Source organism: Nerophis ophidion, linkage group LG08, assembly GCF_033978795.1.
Source record: "Nerophis ophidion isolate RoL-2023_Sa linkage group LG08, RoL_Noph_v1.0, whole genome shotgun sequence".
Classification (NCBI taxonomy): domain Eukaryota; kingdom Metazoa; phylum Chordata; class Actinopteri; order Syngnathiformes; family Syngnathidae; genus Nerophis; species Nerophis ophidion.
The window spans coordinates 17,120,518-17,134,887 of NC_084618.1; the positions used below are offsets into that span (position 1 = coordinate 17,120,518).

The following is a 14,370-nucleotide window of genomic DNA, read 5'->3' on the forward strand; positions in this document are numbered from 1 at the left end:
TATGTCCATCCATCCATCTTCTTCCGCTTATCCGAGGTCGGGTCGCGGGGGCAACAGCCTAAGCAGGGAAACCCAGACTTCCCTTTCCCCAGCCACTTCGTCTAGCTCTTCCCGGGGGATCCCGAGGCGTTCCCAGGCCAGCCGGGAGACATAGTCTTCCCAGCGTGTCCTGGGTCTTCCCCGTGGCCTCCTACCGGTTGGACGTGCCCTAAACACCTCCCTAGGGAGGCGTTCGGGTGGCATCCTGACCAGATGCCCGAACCACCTCATCTGGCTCCTCTCGATGTGGAGGAGCAGCGGCTTTCCTTTGAGTTCCTCCCGGATGGCAGAGCTTCTCACCCTATCTCTAAGGGAGAGCCCCGCCACACGGCGGAGGAAACTCATTTCGGCCGCTTGTACCCGTGATCTTATCCTTTCAGTCATGACCCAAAGCTCATGACCATAGGTGAGGATGGGAACGTAGATCGACCGGTAAATTGAGAGCTTTGCCTTCCAGCTCAGCTCCTTCTTCACCACAACGGATCGGTACAACGTCCGCATTACTGAAGACGCCGCACCGATCCACCTGTCGATCTCACGATCCACTCTTCCCCCACTCGTGAACAAGACTCCTAGGTACTTGAACTCCTCCACTTGGGGCAGGGTCTCCTCCCCAACCCGGAGATGGCATTCCACCCTTGTCCGGGCGAGAACCATGGACTCGGACTTGGAGGTGCTGATTCTCATTCCGGTCGCTTCACACTCGGCTGCAAATTGTTAGTATATGTATTTTTAAACTAAAATGTAAAAAAAAATATGGTAAGTTTCAATTTAAAATATGCCCATCGCTTTTGGAGTTATTTATAGCGGAATGAAAGAAATGGAGTGAACCCTCTTGTCAGTCATCTACTGTCCTTGTCTCTGTTACATTTATATACACATATACATACATACATATACTGTATACATACAGTATGTATACATGTACACACACACATATATACATATATATACATATATATACTGTATATATACATACATAAATATATATGTATGTATGTATACATATATTTATACATATATGTATATAAATCTGTGTGTATATATATTTGTGTATATGTGTATATATGTCACATATATATATATATATATATATATGTGTGTGTATTTATATATATATGTATATATATATATGTGTGTAGATATATATACATATATATATGTGTAGATATATACACATATTTAAATATATACATATGTGTATATATATTTGTGTATATGTGTATATATATATCGGTGTATATATGTTTCACATATATATATATATACATACACGTGTGTATATTTATATTTGTGTACATGTGTATATTTGAATGTGTATATATATGTCACATATACATACATTCATTCATATATATATATATTAAATATATATATATATACACACATATACATATATATGCATATACACATATATGTGTGTATATATATTTAATATATATATGTATATGAATGAATGTATGTATATGTGACATATATATACACATTCATATATACACATATATATGTCACATATACATTCATTCATATATATATATATATATATATATATATATATATATACACACACACACATACATATATATGTATATGTGTGTATATATATATAGATATATATTTAATATATAATAATACATATATGAATGTATGTATATGTGACATTTATATATACACATTCATATATACACATATACATACATATACACAAATATATATGTATATATACACACGTGAATATATATACACATGTGTGTGTGTATATATATATATATATATATATATATATATATATATATATATATATATATGTATATATGAATGTGTATATATATGTCAAATATACATACATTAATTCATATATATATATACGTGTCTGTGTGTATATAAATTTGTGTATATGTATATATATATGTCACAGAGACAAGGACAGTAGATGACTGACAAGAGGGTTCACTCCATTTATTCCATTCCGTTATAGATAACTCCAAAAGTCATGGGCATATTTTCATGAAACATTCAGGACACCTCAGCAATGGAATAAGGAACAAGTGATTACATTTCGGGACCGATCCGGATCGCTGCCTGGATTCAGGACTCATTTACTATTAGGAGCTCGGGCCTGTGGTGCTTTTTATTAGTTCTTATAGCTAATTTGACTGCGACAAACCTCTTTATTAATAACGTCAGGGATTCTCTGCGAGTCTCCAGAGTCTAGTTGTTATTGCTCCAGGCCCCAAAGAATGCTGATAAGGTGCAATCAGTCTGTGTTGAAAGTGTAATCAGTCAACACGGTTTCAACCTCAACTGCTTGACATTCGATCCCAACGTGTGCGTGTGTGTGTGTGGTTGTGTGTTTTATGGTGGAGGCACTACAATCATAGTGCCTCTTCTTGGAAAGGGGTCTGGTGACCGCTCACTTCACTTTTCCTGGCTGTGAGAGACAGAATCCTCTCACTCTTGTCAAAAACAAAAAAATCACCTTTTGATTGAAGCCTGATTGCTGCACCTTCAACTTAAAATCCCCAAAAGCAGAGAGGAACTTGTTTGGTCATACAATATCAGAATATTTACAATACAAACTTGACTTCACACCACAAAGTGAGCATTATTACATTTTTCGAGCTGTATATACTGTACATGTATTGTGCCTTTTATTATGCAATAAAGTCTCTAATTACTGAATACAGTGGAATAGAGTTGCATGCTACAAATCAGGGGTGCCCATTACGTCGATCGCGAGCTACCAGTCGACCGCGGAGGGTGTGTCAGTCGATCTCCAGCCAGGCTTTTAAAAAAAAATAGACCTAAAAATGAGTGATCATCAATCTTCACCAAGACGTCACTTAAATGACATTCACGGTACCGGAGGGTCTTCTGAGATGACGCTGGCTGCTGCAAGATCATTATTATGAAAATATGACCGAGAGGAAGGCGAGAAAGACTTTTTATTTCTCTCGCGCCGTACCTTCCGTCAAAACTCTAAAGGCCGACTGCACATTTCCTATCTTCACAATAAAAGCCCTGCTTCATGCTGCCTGCGCTAACTAAATACAGTCTCGGAAAACTGGCGTGCACAAGCGATCCCTCAGAAAGCTGGCGTGCACATCACTTGTGCACGCCAGCTTTCCGAGACTCTTATTTTGTTAGCGCAGGCAGCATGAAGCAGGGCTTTTATTGTGAAGATAGGAAATGTGCAGTCGGCCTTTAGAGTTTTGACGGAAGGGACGGCGCGAAAGTCTGTTGAAATAAAAAGTGTTTCTCGCCTTCCTCTCTGTCATTTTTTCATAATAATGAACTGGCAGCAGCCAGCGTCATCTCACAAGACCCTCGGGTGCCGTGAATGTCAATCAAGGAAGCTACGGAATTTGCCGCCAATGTTTTTCTTGTAAAGTGTATGGAAGCTGGATGAATTAGATGCCAAAAACCAACCACTTTCATGTGGTATTGTACAGAAAGGACAACTTTTTTTCTCCTCCATTTGAAAATGTGGGCGTTATCATCATTACTGTCTGATTCCAATCAATGCAAGACATCAGAATCAGGTAATACACCAACTTATATTGTTGTCTTTGTGAAAGAAAGAAATCTATATGTGTTACACATGCTAGTATTATCATTAAACACATTTAACTTGTTTACAAAAATGTCTCTTTCATAAATAAATAAATATAAATGATATATATAAATGAGGTAGATCCCCTCGAGTTGGTCATTTGAAAAGTAGCTCGTCTGCAGAAAAAGTGTGGGCACCCCTGCTATAAATGATATCAATTTGGCCAGCTATAGAGTTTTTATACTATTGTTGTATCCTGATAACGCATGTTGACGGTTCTCGCTGAGTCCTGCAAATTTGACAGCGACGAACGTGTCCTCACGCAGCATTTACTCCTGGCTAGCGGCTAATGTCCCTCCAGAGTGCGGCAAAGTCACTTCTAAATTGGGTGTGGATGCCCCGATGCTGAAGCTGAACTGAAATGCCGATTGGATGTACTAAACCCAAAACCAGTGAAGTCGGCACGTTGTGTAAATTCCAAATAAAAACAGAATACAATGATTTGTAAATCATTTTCGATTTATATTCAATTGAATAGACTGCAAGATATTTCATGTTCAAACTAAGAAACTTTTTTTTTTCATTAACTTAGGATATAATGGCAGCAACACGTTGCAAAAAAGTTGTGTTACCAGTGTGTTACATGGCCTTTCCTTTTAACAAGACTTAGTAAAGGTTTGGGAACTGAGGAGACACATTTTTGAAGCTTTTTAGGTGGAATTCTTTCCCATTCTTGCTTGATGTACAGCTTAAGTTGTTCAACAGTTCGGGGTCTCGGTTGTGGTATTTTAGGCTTCATATTGGAGAAACAGGTCTGGACTACAGGCAGGCCAGTCTAGTACCCGCACTCTTTTACTACATTGTCTTGCTGAAATAAGCAGGGGCGTCCATGATAACGTTATTTTGATGGCAACATACGTTGCTCCAAAACCTGTATGTACCTTTCAGCAATAATGGTGCTTTCACAGATGTGTAAGTTACCATGCCTTGGCACTAATGCACCCCCATATCATCATAGATGCTGGCTTTTCAACTTGCGCCAATAAGCAATCCGATGGATTCCTTCCTCTTGTTCCGAGGTCACTTCCACTTTTTCCAAAAACAATGGAAACCTGACTCCACAGTTCCAACAATGAAATGACTACAGAACACACTTTCCCACTTTGCATATCATTCACTTATGAGCTCGGGCCCAGCGAAGCCGGCGGCGTTTCAGGGTGTTGTTGATAAATGGCTTTTGCTTTGCAGTGTAGAGTTTTAACTTGGACTTACAGATGTAGGGACCAACTGTAGTTACTGACAGTGGTTTTCTGAAGCGTTCCTGAGCCCCTGTGGTGATGTCCTTTACACACTGATGTTGCTTTTTGATGCAGTACCGCCTGAGGGCTGGAAGGTCTGTAATGTCATCGCTTACGTGCAGTGATTTCTCCAGATTCTATGAAACTTGTGATGATATTACGGACCTTAGATGGTGAAATCCCTAAATTCCTTGCAATAGCTGGTTGGGAAATGTTGTTCTTAAACAATTTGCTGACTCATTTGTTGACAAAGTGGTCAGCCTCGCCCTGTCCTTGTTTGTGAACGACTGAGCATTTCATGGAAGATGCTGTTATACCCAATCACGGCACCCACCTGTTCCCAATTAGCCTGTTCACCTGTGGGACGTTCCAAATAAGTGCTTGATGAGCACTTTCTCAGTCTTTTTTGCGACTTGTGCCAGCTTCTTTGAAACACGTTGCAGGCATCAAATTCCAAGTGAGCTAATATTGGCAAAAAATAAGGAAGTTTACCAGTTTGAATGTTCAATATCTTGTCTTTGCAGTCTATTTAATTGAATATAAGTTGAAAAGGATTAACAAATGTTGTATTTTGTTTTTATTTACTATTTACACAACGTGACAACTTCACTGCTTTTGGGGTTTGTAGACAAGTGTGCTAGCTACTGAGCAGGAAGTGAGGTTTACCTACCCACACCGGTACCAAAAATTGGCATCGGTAACCGGATCGGTTCAAATATGAACGGTGCCCATCCCTACAGTACATGCAAGTGTAAAAATAAGTGAAATGTTGCCAATTGATCATGATCAGTAGTTTAGTGTGACTTTAGGGGTGTCCTTCTGAATGACAAACCTCCAGGCGGCGTTTGACTTTCCACTGAGCGGCTCCAACATATTTGAGCAGGCTACTATAAAAGGCAAGTAATGGGTTGCATGTTGTTAAAAAAATGTAAAAAAAAGTCAAATAGACGATAAAATGCAATGAAAGTGTCAGCTAATAAGCCGGGAGTGCTTCCAGTTGGCGTCTGTGTACTCTTCATTACTGATCCAGCGAGGACTTGGAGACAAGAAAGTTTGCGCGGCTTAAATCAATAGCGTTGTCGTGCGATTACTGACATGTAGATCAGGATCCGCCGCACTTTTACAAGGCCTCGGCTTTCATGTTGGACTCTTTATACTTGTTGCAGCGTCCCAGCCTGTTTGTCTTCCAGGTCCTCTTTCTCTCCCGTTTGTATCCTTTCAAGTCTCCCTTCAAACGCCACTCTTTAAAAAGCCCAGATCCGGACCGAGCCGGAGGTCTTGTCCCCTCTTGTTGAGACTAGGGAGAGGGGTGGGGGGTGGGACTTGGACTTGTCCCAAGCCTTAAATCACCCCAAATGTCCCTTTTTTCTGTAGTCCCTCTCAGGGTCTTCCACCTTCATTCTACCCCGTTTCCTTTTGTGGGCTTTCATCCCAGGAAAGGCATGCATTGCATCCTGACTAATCCTTTCAAGTACTATTTTTTTTCTAAACGTATTTAAATGTGTTTCAGAGTTGCCACAAAAGTTTATTGGAAGTATGATGTCCAAAACCTTCGACCAGGGGTCCCCAAACTTTTTGCAATTAGGTTAAAATATTATTAAAAAAACACTTAAAAGATGCAGCTAATAGGAGTGAGCATTGTAGCCTTCAAAGTCCTCTATAGCAACTTCAAAACCCTCCAATAACATTACAGTATGTATACACACTGCAAGTATATATATATAATGTAGTAACAGACACCTTCATAACAATATGTAATATGTACAATATACACACTGCAAGTTTATATATAATGTACTAACAGACACTTTCATAACAATATGTAATAGGTACAATATACACACTGCAAGTATTTTATATAATGTAGTAACAGACACCTTCATAACAATATGTAATGTTTTATATACACACTGCAAGTATATATGTCATGTAGTAACAGACACCTTCATAACAATATGTAATATGTACAATATACACACTGCAAGTTTATATATAATGTACTAACAGACACCTTCATAACAATATGTAATATGTACAATATACACACTGCAAGTATTTTATATAATGTAGTAACAGACACCTTCATAACAATATGTAATGTTTTATATACACACTGCAAGTATATATATATAATGTAGTAACGGACACCTTCATAACAATGTAATATGTACAATATACACACCAAGTATATATGTCATGTAGTAGCAGACACTTTCATAACAATATGTAATATTTACAATATACACACCGCAAGTATATATATAATGTAGTAACAGACACCTTCATAGCAATATGTAATATGTACAATATACACACTGCAGGTATGTATATATATATGTATATAATGTATATGTATATATAATGTATATATATATATATAATGTATATGTGTATATATATATATACACACAGAATATGTGTATGTGTATATATATGTGTGTATATATATATTTATGTGTGTATGTGTATATATATATGTGTGTATATATGTATATATATATTTATATGTGTATATATATATGTGTGTATATGTATGTGTGTGTATATATATATATATATATATATATATATATGTATGTATGTATGTATGTATGTATGTAGTAACAGACACCATAACAATATGTAATATGTACAATATACACACTGCAAATATATATATATATATATATATATATATATATAACATAGTAACAGACACCTTCATAACAATATATAATATGTACAATATACACACTGCAGATATATATATATATATATATATATATATATATATATATATATATATATATATAATGTAGTAACGGACACCTTCATAACAATATGTAATATGTACAACATACAAAATGCAAGTATGTATATAATGTAGTAACAGACACCTTCATAACAATATCTAATATGTATATGTACAATATTTAGATTGATTTATTCCACGCATTGATTTGTGTTTCCATAGAAGCGCACGTCTGAACCTGGCAACAAATATGTGGTCTTACTTCCGGAATCAAGCACGAGTGTGTGTTCTAATCATGGCAGACTTGCTAACAGACAACGAATATGTCTATTTTTGTACAAATGAGGATTCACAACCTTATCTTTTTGAAGCTGAATATACGGAGGATGAACTATTGCTTCTAGAAGCGAGCACTAAGGAAGGGTGAGGTTTCGGAGCAGACGGAAGCCGGGAGAATCGGGTAAAAGTGACTCGAAGCTGTAAAATGCGGAATTTGGAGAGAATCTATTTTGACATAGAGTGCTCACCCAAATAAACCGGAAAAAACATCCCCTGGCCAGCTGGACCAAAAAGACAACTGATTCACACTTTTAATATTGATCATGATAACACGCATAACGTTGTCTGGCTAGCTGTATACAAACAAAACATGAAATAATACTTTACAAATACTGTAATAGGATTGTTTATGTTTTCCAGTCAGTACAGATTGGTATAAAAATACAAAAAAATAAAAACTACAACTATATTTAAAAAAATGGCTATTTTAAAAATAAGGGTTTTTAAGCCTTTTTTAAAAGTGTTCATAGTCTGTGGTGCCCTCAGGTGGTCAGGGAGAGCGGACATGCTACCATTAGCATTAGAGATTTTAAATGGCTATTTCAACACCTCCAAATGTGGTAACCAAAACTCCAACTAGATGTATAATTTCAACATGTGCAGCGAAGCCTCTTTTTTTTTCCCCTCACAAAACCAACCTCAGTCAAATGGGATGTAGTAGTAGTTGTTGTTGTTTTAGTGTTGGAACCATTGAAGAGTCAATCTTGCGTAACAGGAGCGCGTTTTTGAATCAGGGTTTGGACTCCAGCCCCCCAGTCCGAATTCTTCGTCTTAACAAGACATTTTGGACCTGGTCGCGTGGAAGGCCCTGGTCTTTCCAACAAGTCCTCTCTCAGGTCCAACGTGTCGTCAGAGATCCCTGACACAGGAGCCGTGGCGACGAAGGCCGCGTCGGCGAAGGCACGGCGCTCATGTTGCACGGGAAACTTGCGGCTCCGTCTAATGGGAAGCACATTTTGGGGGTCAGCCTGAAGGACTCTTTACCCGCGAGGGGTGGACTTCTTGCTGATGGCAGCAGAACGTGCCGACCCCCCCAGTGGAGAAGAAGGAAAAGTCATTCAGTCCAGACATAGTCGTACAAAAACATACTTTTCCTTGACATGTGGGACTGCCTTCCTTCCTTCCCGAACGCCTTCCTAGGGAGGTGTTTAGGGCACGTCCGACCGGTAGGAGGCCACGGGGAAGACCCAGGACACGTTGGGTAGACTATGTCTCCTGGCTGGACTGGGAATGCCTTGGGATCCCCCCGGAGGAGTTGGACCAAGTATGGGCTTCCCTGCTTAGGCTGCTGCCCCCGCGACCTGACCTCGGAAAAGCTGAAGAAGATGGATGGATGTGGGACTGCCAGGTATGTCTCCTCTAAAACATTCTCTTTAACTGGACGGCCTTGTCTCCCCCGCAGGTCACGGCTGGGACCCAGACTTGGCTTGGAGTCAGGGGGTCAGCGGGGACCTCTGGCAATGGTCGGGCTTCAATGTGTCCGTCCACGCCGCCATCCGATCGTCCAAGTGGAAGCTGCTCACGGGATACCCAGGTCAGTGCCTCGGGTCCTCCGTGATGATGTTCACCCTATTTGCCGGACCATAGGGCGCACCGGATTATTAGGCACATTAAAGGGGTCTTATTATTAGGATTTTTCTTCTAAATGTGGTCTACATTAGGGCTGGGCGATATGGCCTTTTATTAATATCTCTTTTCATGGCTGCAACACTTGCCAATGTAGTTGGGAAAGGGCATGTTCACCACTGTGTTACATCACCGGTTTAGCTCGGTTGGTAGAGTGGCCGTGCCAGCAACTTGAGGGTTGCAGGTTCGATCCCCGCTTCCGCCATCCTCGTCACTGCCGTTGTGTCCTTGGGCAAGACACTTTACCCACCTGCTCCCAGTGCCACCCACACTGGTTTGAATGTAACTTAGATATTGGGTTTCACTATGTAAAGCGCTTTGAGTCACTAGAGAAAAAGCGCTATATAAATATAATTCACTTCACTTCACCTGACCACACCTGGTGTCAATCAGCCCGCTCCTATTTTACCTGCTTTGTTCCTCCAGTCAGTGCTGGATTATTGTCTTGTCGATGTCATGTATTGCATGTCGCTCTTGTCGTTGTATTGTCGCTCCTTTCGTGTCGTGTCGTGTCATTGCAGCGTAAGGGTAAGCTATATTTCGGTAGCAGTTTGTAGCTTACTGTCTTTTGTTCCCTACTTTCAATTTGTCTTTGTACAACACGTAACGACTTCTGTTTTCCTGCTCGCTACCCGCTGGCTTCCACGCTAGGCCCTTTTGTTTTTGCTAGCTTCCATGCTAAGCTCCTTTTGTTTTTGCTAGCTTCCATGCTAAGCTCCTTTTGTTTTCTAGCTCCCATGCTAGCTCTTTTAGTTTGTTATCCGCCTCGTACGCGCTTTTTGTTGTACCCCTTTTGTTTGGTTTTGTCTTAGTGTTTTATTAAACCATGTTTCCTTACTCAATGCCTGCCTCCTTTTCTGCATCTTGGGGTTCGTCACCAATTATCTCTGACAACCGTATCGGTTCAAAAGTGAACGAGCTGTGCAAAAAAAAAAAAGTCAAAAAAATGCCATCAAAGGATGTATGTGCCACATGAATGTTGACTTATTAAAGACAGATGAGTAGTAATAATCAATTCACTTAACAACAATCTATAAACGTTTGGGAACTGAGGAAACTAATTGTTGAAGCTTTGAAACTGGAATTCTTTCCCATTCTTGTTTTAAGAAGAGCTTCAGTCGTTCATCAGTCCGGGGTCTCCGTGGTCGTATTTTACGCTTTATAATGCGCCACACATTTTTGATGGGAGACAGGTCTGGACTGCAGGCGGGCCAGGAAAGTACCCGCTTTCTTTTTTGACGAAGCCATGCTGTTGTAACACATGCTAAGTGTGGCTTGGCATTGTCTTGCTGAAATAAGCAGGGGCGTCCATGAAAAAGACGGCGCTTAAATGGCAGCATATGTTGTTCCAAAACCTGTATGTACCTTTCAGCATTAATGGTGCCTTCACAGATGTGTAAATGACCCATGCTTTGGGAACTAATGCACCCGCATACCATCACAGATGCTGGCTTTGGAACTTTGCGTCGATAACAGTCTGGTTGGTTCACTTCCCCTTCGGTCTGGATGACACGATGTCGAATATTTCCAAAAACTATTTGAAATGTGGACTCGTCAGACCACAGAACACTTTTCCACTTTGCATCAGTCCATCTTAGATGATCTCAGGCCCAGAGAAGCCCGCGGCGTTTCTGGATGTTGTTGATAATTGGCTTTCGCTTTGCATAGTAGAGCTTTAACTTGCACTTACAGATGTAGCGACGAACTGTATTTAGTGACAGTGGTTTTCTGAAGTGTTCCTGAGCCCATGTGGTGATATCCTTTAGAGATTGATGTCGGTTTTTGATACAGTGCCGTCTGAGGGATCGAAGGTCACGGTCATTCAATGTTGGTTTCCGGCCATGCCGCTTACGTGGAGTGATTTCTCCAGATTCTCTGAACCTTCTGATGATATTATGGACCGTAGATGTTGAAATCCCTAAATTTCTTGCAATTACACTTTGAGAAACGTTGTTCTTAAAACTGTTTGACTATTTGCTCACGCGGTTGTGGACAAAGGGGTGTACCTCGCCCCCTCCTTTCTTGTGAATGACTGAGCATTTTTTGGGAAGCTGTTTTTATACCCAATCATGGCACCCACCTGTTCCCAATTAGCCTGCACACCTGTGGGATGTTCCAAATAAGTGTTTGATGAGCATTCCTCAACTTTATCAGTATTTATTACCACCTTTCCCAACTTCTTTGTCACGTGTTGCTGGCATCAAATTCTAAAGTTAATGACTATTTGCAAAAAAAAAAAAAAAAAAAAAGTTTATGAGTTTGAACATCAAATATGTTGTTTTTGTAGTGCATTCAACTAAATATGGGTTGAAAATGATTTGCAAATCATTGTATTCTGTTTATATTTACATCCAACACAATTTCCCAACACATATGGAAACGGGGTTTGTATAAGTATGGCGCTTGACTGCGTTGTGTGCGGAGCTTAAGGAATCTACCAATCACGGTGTGGTATGTGGCTCTCCCTTCCTCGCTCGCCCGCCCTCTTGCGCTCTCTCTCTCTAGCTCTCTCTGTCACTGTGTGTGTGTGTCTCTCTCTTTTTTTCATACGGTGTTGATGTGGAAATGGTTGCTTGGACATTTTGTGGGTGTGGCACTGGCCGGAGATGTTGACATGTAGAGTTTCAAGCACTCTTCATTCTCTAGCGGGCGATTTTTAAAATGATGCTACATATTAGCAGTAATGCTACTTTTTGTAGCTACGCTTTTGCCGCATACTTGACATATTACGGTTGTCTGTTCGACATCTTCCCGCTTGAAGCCAAACCACCGCCAGACAATGGAACCCCTTATGTTTTTCTTGGGAATTAATTCTTCCTTCAATTGTTACCAGATTCGCACCTTCTTTCTCTCGTATTACCACTCGCACCTCTCCGCTAACATCCCAGCTAACTTAAACCCATGCCGCTACCTGTTTGCTCCGCGAGGGCGTATGACGTTGCACGCGCAACAGTATGTTTGTATTAGTGTTCCTAAAATTAGATATACCGACCCCCAGACACATTCTTTTCTCTAAATTTGGCCCCCCGAGTCAAAATAATTGCCCAGGCCTGACATCATACTTGCCAACCTTGAGGCCTCCGATTTTGGGTGGGGCAGGGGACGCGTGGTTAGGGGCGGGGCGTGGTTAAGAGTCAAGTATTTCATATATATATATGTATATATATATATATATATATATATATATATATATATATATATATATATATATATATATAAAAATATATATATATAAGAAAGACTTTACTTTCAGTGAATTCTAGCTATATATATATATACATATAAAATAAATATTTGAATTTCAGTGTTCATTTATTTACACATATACACACACATAACACTCATTTACTCATTGTTGAGTTAAGGGTTGAATTGTCCATCCTTGTTCTATTCTCTGTCACTATTTTTCTAACCATATGCATGTACATTAGATGGCAGTATTGTCCTGTTTAAGAGTCTCACAACATTGCTGTTTACGGCAGACAAACTGCTTTACGGTAGACGAAAACGTGACTGCTGTTGTTGTGTGTTGTTACCGCGCTGGGAGAACGTAAATGAAACTGCCTAACAATAAACCCACATAAGAAACCAAGAACTCGCCCTTGATCAATTTACAGTTATAACGTCATTGGGCAGGCACGCTGTTGATATTGTGGGAAAGCGAACGTGAAAACAGGCTGTCCTCACTCAGGTCTGTATGGAGCTGGAGGGGGCGTGGCCTCCAGCTTCGCCTGAATTTCGGGAGATTTTCGGGATAACATTTTTCCTGGGAGGCGAGCTGGATTTCGGAAGTCTCCCTCGGAAAGTCCGGGAGGGTTGGCAAGTATGCCTGACATATAGTCATATTAAGTGGCTTTAAAAAAACATTAAAAACATTACAAAACATTTCATTTTAGTGATGAGTATTGTGCAAATTCACCGAATGCATTTAGTTGTGCACAAATTTCAAGTGTATAAAGAAGTTGATAAAAGGTTACATCCCATAATGCTCTTTCATTCTCATCCTCTCGTCCAGGCTGTGACACTTGGTTCCCGCGGCCCGGCCACAACGACTCCGACCCCCGCCTCTCCAAAGCTGTGGCTCCGCCCCCCTTGAAGCCCGTCAGGCTGTTCGACGTGGAGAACGACCCCCAGGAGAGGAACGAGGTGTCGGAGCGTTTCCCGGCGGTGGTGGAGTACCTCCTCAGCAGACTCCATCACCACCAGCAGAGCGCCTTGCCCATCAACTTCCCCGACGATGACAAGCGCTGTGACCCGGGCCCCACTGGAGCCTGGGGGCCTTGGGCCTAGCAGTCAGATGAGTGGCAACTTTCATAGGGTCTCCTCGCTGTGGAGGGGAGGGTGCACAAAAAAATCAATTCACATCCATAATGTCATTTCTATTTGTCCCTTTTCTAAATCAATTCATCATTTTCAAAAATGTATTTATAAAAAAGAATTAATAATAATACAATTGTGCGTGTGTATGTATGTATGTATGTATGTATATATATATGTATATAATTTATATATATATTATATATATATTATGTATGTATGTATATGTATACTGTGTGTGTATATATATATATATATACTGTGTGTGTATATATATAATATATACATACACACACACGCACAATTTTATTATTTATACAGAATTATAATAAAATTGCGTGTGTATATATATATATATATATACACACACGCACACAATTTTATTATAACCCTAATATTTATATATATATAAATATTAGGGTTGTCCCAATACCAATAATTTGGTACCTGTATCAAAATGTTAATAG

General features: G+C 40.0%; 1 protein-coding gene across 1 annotated transcript in view; it reads left to right on the top strand.

Annotated features, from left to right (window-relative positions):
- The window catches only part of arsb (arylsulfatase B), a 31,237-nt gene extending 17,157 nt beyond the window's left edge, over positions 1–14,080 (top strand). Inside the window, exons 7-8 of the mRNA XM_061907881.1 lie at positions 9,363–9,494; positions 13,602–14,080. Of these exons, the coding sequence (XP_061763865.1) occupies positions 9,363–9,494; positions 13,602–13,876 (407 nt within the window). The 3' untranslated portion in view covers positions 13,877–14,080. The remainder of the gene's footprint in view (positions 1–9,362; positions 9,495–13,601) is intronic.
- The last annotated feature ends 290 nt before the right edge of the window (positions 14,081–14,370 follow it).